This window comes from Lactuca saligna, chromosome 4 (assembly GCF_052625555.1).
Source record: "Lactuca saligna cultivar CGN05327 chromosome 4, ASM5262555v1, whole genome shotgun sequence".
NCBI lineage: Eukaryota > Viridiplantae > Streptophyta > Magnoliopsida > Asterales > Asteraceae > Lactuca > Lactuca saligna.
In genome coordinates, this window is record NC_136420.1 from 254,066,507 (window position 1) to 254,080,931 (window position 14,425).

At 34.7% G+C, this 14,425-nt stretch overlaps 1 protein-coding gene and 1 long non-coding RNA gene across 2 annotated transcripts; one reads left to right on the forward strand and one right to left on the reverse strand.

Moving 5' to 3' along the window:
• Window positions 1-8,385: 8,385 nt before the first annotated feature.
• Window positions 8,386-10,395, reverse strand: LOC145039090 (uncharacterized). The gene is made up of 3 exons (XR_013679726.1): window positions 9,964-10,395; window positions 9,772-9,863; window positions 8,386-8,545 (listed from the first exon to the last, which is right to left on the reverse strand). It is a non-coding gene; the product is annotated as an uncharacterized LOC145039090 (long non-coding RNA).
• A 605-nt stretch (window positions 10,396-11,000) lies between these two features.
• On the forward strand, window positions 11,001-13,314 carry LOC145043480 (trans-cinnamate:CoA ligase, peroxisomal-like). The gene is made up of 2 exons (XM_078992145.1): window positions 11,001-11,542; window positions 11,640-13,314. The coding sequence occupies exons 1-2, from the start codon at window positions 11,345-11,347 to the stop codon at window positions 13,188-13,190; spliced, it is 1,749 nt and encodes a 582-aa protein (XP_078848271.1). The 5' UTR covers window positions 11,001-11,344; the 3' UTR covers window positions 13,191-13,314.
• Window positions 13,315-14,425: the final 1,111 nt, after the last annotated feature.

Here is a 14,425-nt window from a genome sequence, read left to right on the forward strand (position 1 = left end):
CGAGGGAGTGGATATCAATGTTTGATAGTGAGTTTGTTCAACTCCCGATAGTCGATACACATTCTGAAGGGTCTGTCTTTCTTCTTGAAAACAACAAGACTGGAGCTCCCCTGGGTGAGAAGCTTGGCTCGATGAATCCTTTGTTCAGTAGTTCGCTTAATTGACTAGATAACTCCTGCATTTCGACGAGAGCTAACCTGTAGGGTGATTTGACAATTGATGTGGCTCCAGTATTAGGTAGATTCTAAATTCAACCTGTCTTTTTGGGAGTATTCCCGGAAGGTCTTCAGGAAATACGTTCGGAAAGTCACATGACACTGGAATGCCTTTAATGTTTATTTCCTCTTTTTCTTTATCCACAATGTGAGCGAGGAAGGCATAATATTTCTTGTGTATGCATTTTTGTGCCTTGATGCACGAGATAAGATGGAGATTGGCACCAAGTTTATCACCGTAGATTATTAGGGTTTTGTGGTTGGGGAGGTGAAGGCAAACGGCCTTCTCATGGCACATAATATCAGCATGGTAGGGGATTAACCAATCCATGCCGATTATGAAATCAAAACTCCTAATATTTACTGGCATCAAATCTATTTGAAATGAATGGTTGTTTAATGTTAATGTGCACCCTACATAAACATCTATGGTTGTTTCGGTTTTCCCATTAGCTATCTCCATTCAGGCTTCTCTTAGCTTCTGGGATTGTTGGTTTAGTAAGTGTTTCAATTTATTACTCACGAAACTCCGCTCAGCCCCACTGTGAAATAGAATGCATGCATAAGTGTTGTTAAGAGGAAACGTACCAATAATAACCGTCGGGTCTTGAACTGCCTCTCCTTAACCCAAGGTCAGGACCCTGCCTGATCCTCCTGCTCCTTGGTTGTTGGATATGGGGTAGTTTCACCTAAAGTAGCCAGTTCCTCCACATCCATAACAGGTATGGCTGGCCCCGGTGTTATTGTTGTTGTTGTTGCTGTTTAGTCGTTGGTTCTATTGGAGTTGAGATCTGCAGTACTGGGCGGTATGCCCCTTGCGGTTGCAGTTGGTACACTGCATTTCTCTACACTCACCATGGTGGTGGTAGCTGTATTTGTTACATTTTGGTAAAGTTCCTGAGTATGGTTTGGTAGTGGTTTATGCAGTTGAGGCTGGAGCAGTTAGCACTGGCGCAACTTGAGCGGTAGAAGTGTGGACTGCTACAGTTTGTTGCTTTTTGGAGGATCCCTGGTGCTGTCACCCCTTTTGTTTGTTGTCCTTATTTTCTTGTTATCCCCTTCCTTCTTGGTCTCAGTCTTAGCAGTTTTGGCTCCTTTCTTGTTGCCATGGTCATAAACCTTCTGAGCTAGCCTCTTTGTACTGTCAAAAGTCTCAGGGTTTATTGTAATCACCTTTCCTTGGATTAGGGAAGTTAATCTCCAAATGAACCGCTTGATCTTATTCCCTTCTGATGTGATCATACCCGGGCACAGAAGGGCTAGTTCACTAAATCTTGAGATGTACGCCTCGATGTCTAAGTTTTGTACTGTGACATTCCATAACTCCTACTCCAATTTTTGTACTTCCCCATGGGGACAATATTCTACCATCAACATCTCTTTAAGTTCTCCCCAAGGCATAGCATTTACGACTGGAAAAGTCATGGCCTTCACATGACAATTCCACCAGGATAAGGCTTGGTCAATAAATGTGCAGGCTGCAAACTTCACCTTGCTTTCCTCCGAACATTCGCAGATTTCAAAGATAGATTCGGTCTTTTCAATCCAACGCTTCAAGTTTATCACGCCACCAGTTCCGTTGAATGTTCGAAGCTTGGCATTTGAGAAATCTTTGTAGGTGCAGACTTTTGTAGGCCCTTGGTTCATTCCTTGGTTTGAGCTCTCAGTTCCTTGACCATTAGTGTTACTGTTGTTTCCATTATGAATATGTGCCAATGTTGCGGTGACCTCAGCTGATACTGCTGCCTGGAATGCAGCAAAGTCTACCTCCGACGGAGGTGGTGGTGGTGGTGGTGTCGTGTTGTTTCCGCATATCGGTCTTTGAGGCATCTTCTATCATGGAACAAAAAGATGGTGAGTAAATAGTAGTTCTTGGTTTTGAGTTTCTTTGGCATATAGCGGTTTTGGTGGTTCGGTTGTTCATATAAGTGAATTCATGCAATATCATGAAACAAGGAAAATAGAACACATAGCAGATAACAACGCCACATATAAAACATATAACTATTTCATTAAAGATAAATTTTATAGTACAATGCGTGAAAATTCGCCTTGGAAGGCGTACAATACATAGAGACATATATGATCTGACAGCATAACGACTTTATGAGTAGTGTAGTCACCTAATCATAAAGTCGGTCCTACATACAATAGTACATAAAAGAGAACCATAACAATAGTGGTGGTGGGTGGAGCTAATCTTAGTCGCGACAAGAAGTGTCTGGTGCTGCTGATGATCAGATGCCAAAATGACGCACCAAAAGGTCAGCCAATTCACTTATCTCCCGAGTGATTTCGTCTCTCTCTCTCTCTTGCTCTTCCCGAACTGCTCTTGCTTTTGTTGCAAAAAGTTGTTGCCTGAGAATGGCAACTTCCTCCTCCAAGGACCACGTCCAGTTTGTGGGGTCCTCCCGTGCTATGTACGAATTAGGGATCATCTCTAAAGGGTGGGATTCAGTACGGACTTCCCCAACGACCTCTACCTCTTCAGTCTCCTCATCGGATCCCTTGTCCTCATAATCTGTGTAGATACTCCTCAGGTCCTATCCCTGGATCTTGCACTTGAACCATTCCAGGTTCCTCCTCTATCCACCCGTGGGCCACCAAGGTCTGATAGTAAAGGTCACCTTGTTAGTATTCAACCATGATGTCTACGCGAGAAGTAGAGGTGTGATAAGTGTGTAAGGGGGTGTATGTAGATAGCATTTTAAAATACTCCTATAGTATTTTAATTGTTTATGTTTGAGTTTCTTAAAACTTTTGGATACTAGGTTGGTAAGTTTCTAGATTCATTTCCCACCATGATCACTCTCAAACACATGTTGGTCGTATTTTGAATAAATATAGTTAATCAGGCTATATTCATCCCAATACGACTACATAATTGTCCGGGTTTAACCACGATGTTCAATTCCTCCAAAGACTTTTATTGTTATTGTAATGATGCACACATAGGTATGTATTTTATTTTTCTTCAGAGTAGTTTAGTCCCAATGTATTTATAGTTGCATATCTTGTATGATTAGATATCCCAATTCACTATAAACATTGCTCTGATACCAATTTGTCACACCCCCAACCCAGAGCAGCGTAAACGTCTAGGGGTTTGGGTGACTTCATCTTGTAATATCATCATAGTGTAAATAATTAAATCAAGACAACATCATCATCACACATACAATAATGAAACCATCATTGTTTAGATCAGTGTGTTGGATTACAAATTACATTCCCAAAATAATAAGTGTATGATGATAACAAAAATACAACGAAATCCATGAGTTCTCGAAGACCAACCCGCTTAACGATTTCCTAAGAATACAAGTTATTTAGAAAATGGTCAACATATATAATGTTGGTGAGTTCATAAGCATATTTGTATGAAAAGATTGTATCACTTTGTAAACACCAGAAAATCTGACATTTTCTGGAAAAAAAAAATGGTTTGAAATGCTTTGTATCAATCTTGTACTAAAGCATGTGTGTTTCTGTTTTGAAAATATGTAAGAGAGTATTCAATGAACATCCTTTATTTTTCTGTTGTAAGTAGAAGGTAATGTATAATGTAAGTTTTCCCAGAAAATCCGATATTTTCTGCTTGTAAAAGTATTGTGGTCTTAAAGACTAAGACCGTAAAATGGTGTTTGTATAGTATCGTAACTGCAGAAATGTATATGTATTCTGTAAATCTTACAGTGGAGTTAATTTCTATGCGAATTGTTATAACCATACTTGATATGACTAATTTGCATGTCATGATGTTTTTCAGGCGTCGGCTTGTTTAAGGTAGGACATTGGTCACCCTAGACTAGCCTAGTCTATCTGTAGCGAACAACTTAGGTGCGGGGTTGTCAACCCCTTATAGATCTATACACAAACTCTATCTCTCCCTCCAGGAGACTCTGGTTATAACTACAGTACTGAAGTTTGTATGCTAGGTAGGTACGAATGAAAGAACGTCTCACAAGAACCTTAATTATGTTTACGCGAATATTGTAGCACAGTATTTAATGTTTCAAATAGCGTTTCCATGTATGTATTAAGGTTACAATGCCCAATGAACGTGAAATGAGTATACAAGTTCCGCCGATCATGTAGATGGGTTAATAAGGCCCAATAAACATGTAAGGAGTATACATGACCTATCGAGCATGTAAATGGGTCACTAAGGCCCAATAACATGTAATAAAAGTATCAGACCCTATAAGCATGTAAATGGGTCACTAAGGCCCAATAAGCATTTAAATGGACCACAAAGGCCCAATAACATGAAATGGGTAAACAAGGCCCCACAAAAATGAGAATGACATAACTAGCCCATTTTTTATTATATTGTTTGTTTTAGCTCAAATATATACGAAAATAACATAAAAGGCCCACTTATTGTAAAAATGACATTGTTGGCTCATAAGCTGAAAGTTTACATTTTAAGGCTCATTTTGTATAAGATGAAATTTTCAACCCACTTTTGATGGAAATAACGTTTTGGCCCAAATTTGATAGAAATGACATTTTCAACCCATTTAATCAAAAATTTACATTTTTGGCCCATGTTTTTTTTAAAATGACAATTTAATCCATAAAAGTCAATAATTACCTTTTTAGGCCCTTGAAACCGTGAGTAGCTAAATAAGACCCATTTTTTGAAAATGGACATATTTAGCCCATATAAAACCATGAAGGCCCAATTAGAAGCCCATTTGTGAAAATTTACATTTTTGGCCCTTTTAAAACCATGAATATCAATAAGATCTATTTTTATTTAAAACTAACTCTTTTGGTCCTCTCAAAACCGCGAGTTAATCATAAGAACCTCACTTTTTGTTTATTTTGTCAAATAGGGCCCCTTTATGCGATTTTATTTAGTTTTCATACATTTTTAGCATGTTTAGTCCTTTCTACTTCATAGTAAGTCACATAAGAGGGTTTAGTTTACAAACATCACCAAGTATGGTAGATATTTTGAGTTTAGTATAGATCTAGCATGTCTTCATAACATAATCACAACATATAACATGAAAACACACACATACATGCATAAATACATAGATCTAACACAAAGCAACTTGTATCCTCCCTCAAAACATAGTTAAAACCGAAAACAAGGGGGGTATGAACTCACTTTGGTTGATGGACCGGGATTTGGTGAGAAGATTGAAGGAGGTTTCGGCCCTAGCAAGCTCCTTTGAGTAGATCTCGAACATATGGATTTCTAAGAAGCATGGATCATGAAATAGAGTGTTTATGAGTGAAGGACTTAACATAAAATGAAGTTGGGCACCTTTATTAGAAAGTAGCTTACCAAAAATGATGATCTTTGATGAGGTGTTCTTGAACACACACGAAAATTTGGAAGAATGGATGAAATCTTCTTGTGTTTGAGAGGAAAGGATGAGAGATTCTTGAGTTTGAAATGAAGAATGATGGTGGTGGTGGAGACTCTTATGGTCGAGAGTTATGAAAAGAAGGGAGAGAGGGACTAGTTGGTTATTATATGATGGATTAGTGTGCTAGCATTTAGAAACATGTGTTGTAATTAGCATGGGTATCCTCTAGATAATAATGAGGTGTCACCCATAATTTCCCATCTTTTTTTTTTTTTTTTTTTTAAACCGAGAGTGAGAGGGAAAAAAAGAGTGTATTAGGCTTGAGTTTAAAATGAAACCTAAAACACATTGACCCAATAGAGGTTTTTCGGCCCGTAAAGGCCCATTAGGGGCACTCGGCCCAAGAGAGGTAAAATCAATGGGTTTTCGGCCCAATGAGGTTTAAGAAATTATTTACGATCCATTAAGGCCCATGAAGAGTTTTGTGGCCCAAAATCAATTACTTAGTGGATGTAGGTCCAATTAAGGCCCAAATGAGATATCTTAACCCAAAATAATCAAGTTGTGGGTTTATTGGCCCATTAGGCCCAATAAATGATTCATAGCCCATAAAGATGTTTGATCCGGGAAAATTAGGGTTACAATCCGAAGTTAAGTGTATGAAATGTATCTAATTAGGTTTTGGGCTTTGCGAGTGAGTTTTGATTTGAATGTTTGCTTTTGAAATGAATAACATGTATATCATCAATATTAAAGTTACAAGATACATAAGAGTTCATCATACATAAATAGAATTTCCTAGCCCAAATATGCTAGTTGTGACAGTTTTGGCATTCTAATGTTTTTTTTTTAGTTTTAAAATGTTTTTGTCTTTTGTTGTATTTTTTTACTGTTATGTTTAATTTTGAACTATAAACTACGTAATCTCCGCTTCTTAGGGGATGCAAGCGAGTCGAAACTGTTACAAAAGTGGAGGGAGTAAACCTGAAAAGATACCAAACTCATGTGGTGACAGTATGAAAACAATATATATATATATATATATATATATATATATATATATATATAAAGATAAAACATGACAATTTTTGTGAATTTTTAAAACACATTGGTCATTTCTATAAAAAAAAATAATGCACAAAGACCTCATCTATAAATGATGGGGATAATACCAAAGGTAAAAATTTGGATAATGTTGTTTTCCAATTTTAATGGCTGAAAGTGATATTTTAAAAAGTAGAGAGATGGAAAGTATCGTTGTACAAAGTAAAGGATGGAAAATGAAAACATACGAAAGGTTTGGGGGCAAAAATATGAGATAGAAAAGTCTTGGATCTAAATTTTAAAATAGTAAATTCTTGTGGCAAAAGTGTGAAACAAAAAACTATACTATTCTAAGCTTCTTACGGCTAAAATCTCAAATTGAAATTTTTTATGGAAAGCACATAAAGTATACTATTGCTAAAAACTTTTTTCTTAATGTTAATAATATATAGTATAATATAATTTATTAAAATAGCATGTTTAGTTAATTTATATTTTTGTTTTTTAAATTATTTAAAAAAAAAAAAAAAAAAAAAAAAAAAGAGATGGAAAATAAGGATATTATAATATGTTATAATACGTTGTCAATTTCCTATAAAAATATAATGACATAACATGTGAAAAGATATCATCGCCTTATCATGTTATAACATATTATACATATCCACCCATAGTCTAACATCAAAGTAAGCTATGCCCACAAGATTGTTATCTTGCAAATTGGGGTTGTTGCCCCAAAAAAACAAAATATTCTCATTGCTATCATCTTTTTGGTTTCCTTTAAAATTATTGGAAGCTAGAAATAATAAAGTATTCAACAAATTTCGGATTTCCCCCTTGGCTCTGGCGGACAGCATTACCACGGAGGTTTCATATTTCGTAATCTCCTTCTTGTGCTTTTTTTTTTTCCACCCTTTTTCCTTTCGAAGGTTTTGGCTTTTTAATATTACGAGGTTACAATCCATGGAAACTACGGGTTACAAATTAAAATAATATATATAATATAAAAATAGTAATTATTAATCATAGATTTGCAAATATTATATTTTTTAACAAAATTTGATCTTGTAGCCTTGTATCATTGTTATTTAATTATTTAATTGTTAGTAAATGGAATTCAAATAATTGTCTAATTTTTTGAGATAAAATAAATCATAATGGCATTCATATATCTCTAATATATTCAATTATCCCTAAATTAAAGGGATTCTACCGAAATTCGAGTAATAGAAGGGTAATTATGTAAATTTGACGGAATCCGAAATGGACGAATTATTTAATTCGCTAATTTTTTAAAAGATAAAACTGTAAAACATAAATTTTAGTAGCAAATCAATTAAGCGGGAAAATAATCTTCGGGAACTTTTAAAAGTATACACATGGCTTAGATTTATTATTTTATTAGAAGAGAAAAATGATAATCAAAAAATTATATAATACTGTTTTGCATTGGGTTTTTTATAAATGATTTTTTTAATAGTGTGTTGTAAGGATTTTGTTCGGTTTTTGATCATTTTATTCTAGATAATTTTTGCTACTTGATATTAAAGTTACATAAAATTCTTTATATATATTTTTTTTCGGTAGGACAAATCTAATCTACTATTAAATTACTTATAATTTCACATATGTCCGTTGAATCCCGGGCCTTAAGAAGGGATTGTTAATATATTCTTTAGATATTTAAGTTTACATAAATTTCTTTATGTAACTTAAAAACCCCAGAAATGTACAATGACTTTTCGAATGTAATCATAACCATTATAATAAAAAAAATCATCATTTAACAAATAAGCAAGTGTTAATAAACAATATTGCTAAATGTTATGTTTGTACATGTGGCTCTAACGACTTCATCTTCTTTGGATGCACTAACACCAAAATATTAAAAATTACAGGTAACATAAAGTAGAAGTAATTTCACACGCATAGGCCAGGACTGATAAATTTTTGATAGACCTGGAAAAATAATAACTTAGAATAATTAGTCACATACAATGAGTGAAATTCCATAATTCAGTAAATGACATAAAAATTATAAACAAAGTAGAAAGTTGGCAGCTAACAAAAGTCATAATTTCTTTTTTTATAGTCAAATTAAAACTCAAGCCTAAAATTGTTTTTTTTGCATAATCCTTTTCCCATAAACAAATTATAAAACTTCATTTGTGTTTTCGTTTAAGGGACACAGACTACTAATACCATAGTTAACCAGTAACATAATACGCCGATCCGAAAAAATAACAATATGATGGTTTAAATTAAATAAAAAATTAAGTGCATTGCCTATACAGATAAAAAAGTAAGTATTTTGTTATTTATTGGAAAATGGATATACACAATGCAATAAAACATGGGTAAATGTTAAAAAATCAATGAAAAACCGTAAATACAAACACATTTTTATTAATTATCCAGGTTTTAGGATTATTTGATCTTATTTATCCCGATAATCAATTTCTAGTAGCAACATATACTTGCATACATTATCAACGATTGTAAAAATGTAACCCTAAATAAGAAAAAATGCTTTAAGAAAATATAATACAGAAGTACAATGGTATAATAAGGACAATATATAAAATACATTGCTATTGCTTCCATTTATCCCTTCTGAAAAAGCAATTAAACTCACTTGTGGATATGCTTATATTTCAAATACAAAGGGCAAAATTAGGAAAATATGCTTTCTCAGCATAAAGTTTTAGAAGAATACTTAAAAGAATTTATTCTATATTTTTTCCTTTCTCTTTCTCTATTTATGTCCCAAATCGAGGATTAAAATATTACATGATTAATAAACTTTATTGTAAAGATAAACTTAAATAATAACGATGGGTTTGAAGTTTCATTTTTTTCTTTCTTTACTGAACCTTCAGGTTTCATTTTTTTTTTCTCTTTGATTCATATAATAGTCATTTGTCTTTGTAAATTCATGTCCTTTTCCTTCATTAGCTTCCTGCAAACAGAAATTACTTGAATCCTGATGCAATAATATATTTAGTTTAATTAAACAAAAATTCTTTCTTTATGGCTACATTAAGGGAATAAATACAATATTGGATCGGCTACCATACGTAAACCAGAGAATGAGTAAGATATATCATTTTTTTCCAACAATGACAATAATCATAATTTGTAGGCTTTTAGCACCCACTTCATGAATTAAAAACTGACTATTATACCGATTTTGTATCCAGTATAATTGAGCGCTCGAGATCATGAAAAAGAAAAGCATCAATTGAAAGAAACCAAACTATGGCGGACAATGTAGGTTCTGAAAAAGTAGAATTGTGAAATCATATGAGAAATCAAAACCAAACATCGTGAAATCGTGAAATCATAGCATAGAAGTCAAGTAAAAATTAAAATCTTACCGATAATAACCGATGATGGAGCGAATGTGAAGGATTAATAGTTTTTTGATGTCTTTAGAGGTTTGTTTCATAGCTTCCTTCACTGTATCTATGCCAAAATCATTGTTGTTGTATAAAAAAATTCAATATAGGTATAGCAGAAATGTTAACCTCCACGTATATACGAAATCGACTGAAGCCACTGAAGCCCTAATCTATCAAATTCAAATTTGGATAAGATTTAGTTGCTGATTTAAGTCAATATCCCTGATTTCATGAGATCGTGATATCCCAAATTAAGAGGATTTTAAGAGGACAATGATACCAAATTACCAAGTTAAGTGACCCGATTTATTAATGCATCATAAGAGCAGTTGCAGTTAAAATGAGTAGAAGGGTAAAATTGATACTTCACTTTATAAGAAGGGAGATAGAGAAGATGCGACCTGGCATAAAAAGGTTTCTTTCATTAAGGATCAGGATCAAGATGAAGATGCAGATCTGCCGGTTAAAAAAAACATAAATAAATAAAAGAGAATAAAATAATCTACCATAATAAATGAAAATGTTTTTCCAATGTTATGTTTTCGTTTAGTTTGACACATATCATTTTGTAGGATTTTTTGATTTTTTCTTTTTCCACTTGACATTTTCTTATGCTTTCAATTTTCTTAAATTTAAAAGTAAATTCTATATTTTATGCGAGTTTATTTATGTTATATAGAATCATTAAATTAAATTTCAATAACCATACCAAAAAAAAAAACGTACAACTACAAATTAGGCAATAATCAAATTCTTCCATAATTAAATGTTTACACATCATAATTTTCACTTATACAATAACTTTTTCAAAACAAAAAATGTTATGAAATCCAATTATAAACAAAGAAATTAGTTTTCATTTATTAAAGTAGATATATTGAAAAACTTGATCGTTATTATTTTATATTCAATTTTTTTTAATAAATCCGTGTAATACATGAGGTTCACACCTAGTTTATTGTAATATAAAATATTTCATTTTTTCCAAAAGTACGTAAAAAAATATGAAGTGTCCTGACGAAGGGAGAAGATGTACATGTGATTAATTTAAAAAGCTTAACATAGTGGAGTAGTCAAGGCAGCCCTTAATTAAACTTGATTGATTTGCTAATTAACCTATACAAAAGCCTTTAAAATTCAAACATTCAAGGTCAAATTGCAGTCTTTAATCACCACCACATACATCAAAATAACTTTTTCTCCACCAAATTTACAACACCCTACCCTTACACTTCCTAAACTATAAATGCATCACTTCCTCAGCTTCTGTCTCACACTCACCTCTTTTCTCTCTCAAAGTCTCTCTTCTCTTTTGCGCTTGGAAACAGAAGAAATCCTGATAAGGTGATAAGGGATTATGGATAAACTTACAAAATGCCCAGCAAACTATGTGCCTCTCACCCCTCTTACTTTTATCAAGAGAGCTGCCATAGTTTACACCAACCGGACCTCTGTTATCTACGCTGGAGTCCGCTTTACTTGGCGCCAAACCTACCAACGCTGCTGCCGTCTCGCCTCCTCCCTCCGATCCCTCAACATTGTCAAGAACGATGTTGTAAGTTCTCATCCTTCTTCTCTTGTAACGATCTTATATTTTTTTAATCACAAGGTTTTACCAGATCGATCATTGTTTAATATGGATTCTTGGACAGATATCAGTGTTGGCACCAAATGTACCTGCGTTATACGAGATGCATTTTGCAGTGCCGATGGCTGGAGCTGTACTTAACGCAATCAACACAAGGCTAGATGCCAAAAATATAGCCAATATTCTTCACCACTCCGAAGCGAAGGTCTTCTTTGTAGACTACCAGTACGTTCCGTTGGCTTCGGAGGCCCTTCGTTTGCTTGTGGCGGATTTAGAACACACGTCAGCAGCTAATTACGCAATGCCATTGGTGATCGTGATTGATGACATTCACAAGCCCACGGGCGTCCGTCTTGGAAAGCTGGAGTACGAGCAACTAATCCACCATGGTGACCCCAGGTACTTCGGTGAAGAAGTCGAGAATGAATGGGATTCGATCGCGTTGAACTACACATCTGGGACGACTTCAGCACCAAAGGGGGTGGTTTATAGCCACCGTGGTGCTTTTTTGAGCACGATGAGTTTGATTCAAGGTTGGGAGATGAGTACTGAACCGGTTTACATGTGGTCGCTTCCCATGTTTCACTGCAATGGCTGGACTTTCACATGGGGGGTGGCTGCAAGAGGCGGAACCAACGTCTGCATACGCAACACCTCCGCCAGCGAAATGTACCAAGCTATCTCCCACCACAAAGTTACTCATATGTGTTGTGCACCTATAGTCTTTAACATTCTTCTCGAAGCAAAGCCTGATGAGCGTCGTGAAATAACCTCCAAGGTCAACATACTCACCGGAGGGGCGCCTCCGCCTCCTTCCCTCTTGGAGAAGATGGAGAATCTTGGATTCAATGTCATGCATGCCTACGGCCTTACGGAGGCCACCGGACCTGCACTCGTCTGTGAGTGGCAGACGAAGTGGAATCATCTTTCTCAAGACCACCAAGCGAAATTGAAGTCCCGTCAAGGTGTCGGGATTCTAACACTTTCCGACTTCGATGTGAAGATCAAGGAAACAATGGAGAGTGTTCCAAGCGACGGGAAGACAATGGGAGAGATCGTTCTCCGAGGAAGCAGCATCATGAAAGGGTACTTAAAAGACGAAAAGGAGACGGAGAAAGCTTTCCACAAAGGATGGTTTTTCACGGGGGACGTTGGGGTTATTCATCCCGATGGGTATCTAGAAATCAAAGACCGGTCAAAAGACGTGATCATTTCCGGTGGAGAAAACATTAGCAGCGTAGAACTCGAGTCTGTTCTATTCAAACACCCAAGCATACTTGAAGCTGCGGTTGTCGCAATGCCCCATCCAAGATGGGGAGAAAGCCCTTGCGCTTTTGTTGTCTTGAAAACGACAACAGAAAATGTGACGGAAGACGACATCTTAAAACACTGCCGGAAAAATATGCCGAAGTTTATGGTCCCAAAGAAGGTGGAATTCTTAAAAGAGTTGCCAAAAACAGGAACTGGTAAAATCCAAAAGATGGAGCTTAGAAAAATTGCAGCCTCATTTGTGATTTCTACAAAAACAAACAAGTCGTGGATAAATAAAGTCCACAGGGATCAAACTTGGTACCACCAAGATGAAGAAAAAGTTCTTGCAATGTCTCGTCTTTAAATTCTAGTTTCACGTCAACAAAAAAAATTGATGGCATTAATTAAGAACTATATAAATATGATTAAAAGATAGATTTCTATTTAGACATGCAATTTGGAAAATAAATTACACTGATGATTTTTTCTATTTTGTTTTTTTTCCGGTTTAAAAACATAAGATATTTAATTGCCGGTTGAAATTGGTAAAAGGGCCTACGTCAAAATTTTCATATATACAATCCAACTATACAAAGGCTTTATATATATATATATATATATATATATATATATATATATATATATATATATATATATATATATATATATATATATATATATATAGAGAGAGAGAGAGAGAGAGAGAGAGAGAGAGAGAGAGACAGCCAGAGAGAGAGAGAGAGGGTTGGGTTCAATTGAGACCACCTATATTTTGTGAGACATGATGACCAAATCTTAGCCCTTGATCAAAACTTATATGTGGTTTAGATTTAATCAAAAAAACAAAATACTGGCGATGGCAGTTTGTGTAAATAACACAAACTTTGTAATTAACTAGAAAACACGGAGGGGTAGAAACGTAACCTGGCACATTTACAAACGCATTTATATGATTTTCATTTCTCAAAACCCTTTCATCAATCGAAAACCCTTCCATCACAAATTTGTTTCAGATTAACCCTAAATCAATTGCAAAGTCGAGCTCTTTATTCTGATTCTAGCTCGAATTCATCCTCTGATTCATACTCGAAACAAATCCTAACTGATTCACGTAGCCAAAAACGATCAGAAAACCCTCGGCCAATATCGATTATCAACAAATTCTTATTACTTCAAATTCATAACTTCAACCTTCTTATTTAATCTCGATTATCAACCATTCCTTCACAAAACAGGTATTAATTTAAGCTATTCAAATTTCGAATTGTGTAATTGAACCGATGAATAATTTGGGTTGTACAGATTTGAAGTCGAATAACCCTAGTATATCAAATCAAAACATAGATCATATCCTCGTTGTTAACCATTCTCCCAATTGAAGCAAAGTAAATCAAAGAGAGTTAATTTCAGTTTCTTGTTTACAAAATCTGAAGATCAAACCTAGAAGATTGCTAACGAATCAAAATCATATATACAGGTTCTTTCTTTCCTTAATCTATCATCCTTTAAATTCACATAAACCCTATCCTTTTAAATAGAAGGAGTCGACGACCATTCAAAATCATAAACCTTAATTATGTTATTTAGATTGTTTCATTC

What these genes read in the sequence shown, in the direction of transcription:
- LOC145043480 (XM_078992145.1), top strand. Translation starts at nt 11,345, where the DNA reads ATGGATAAACTTACAAAATGCCCAGCAAACTATGTGCCTCTCACCCCT. An exon ending in ACATTGTCAAGAACGATGTT is followed by an intron (nt 11,543 to 11,639) that starts GTAAGTTCTCAT and finishes ATTCTTGGACAG; the next exon opens with ATATCAGTGTTGGCACCAAA.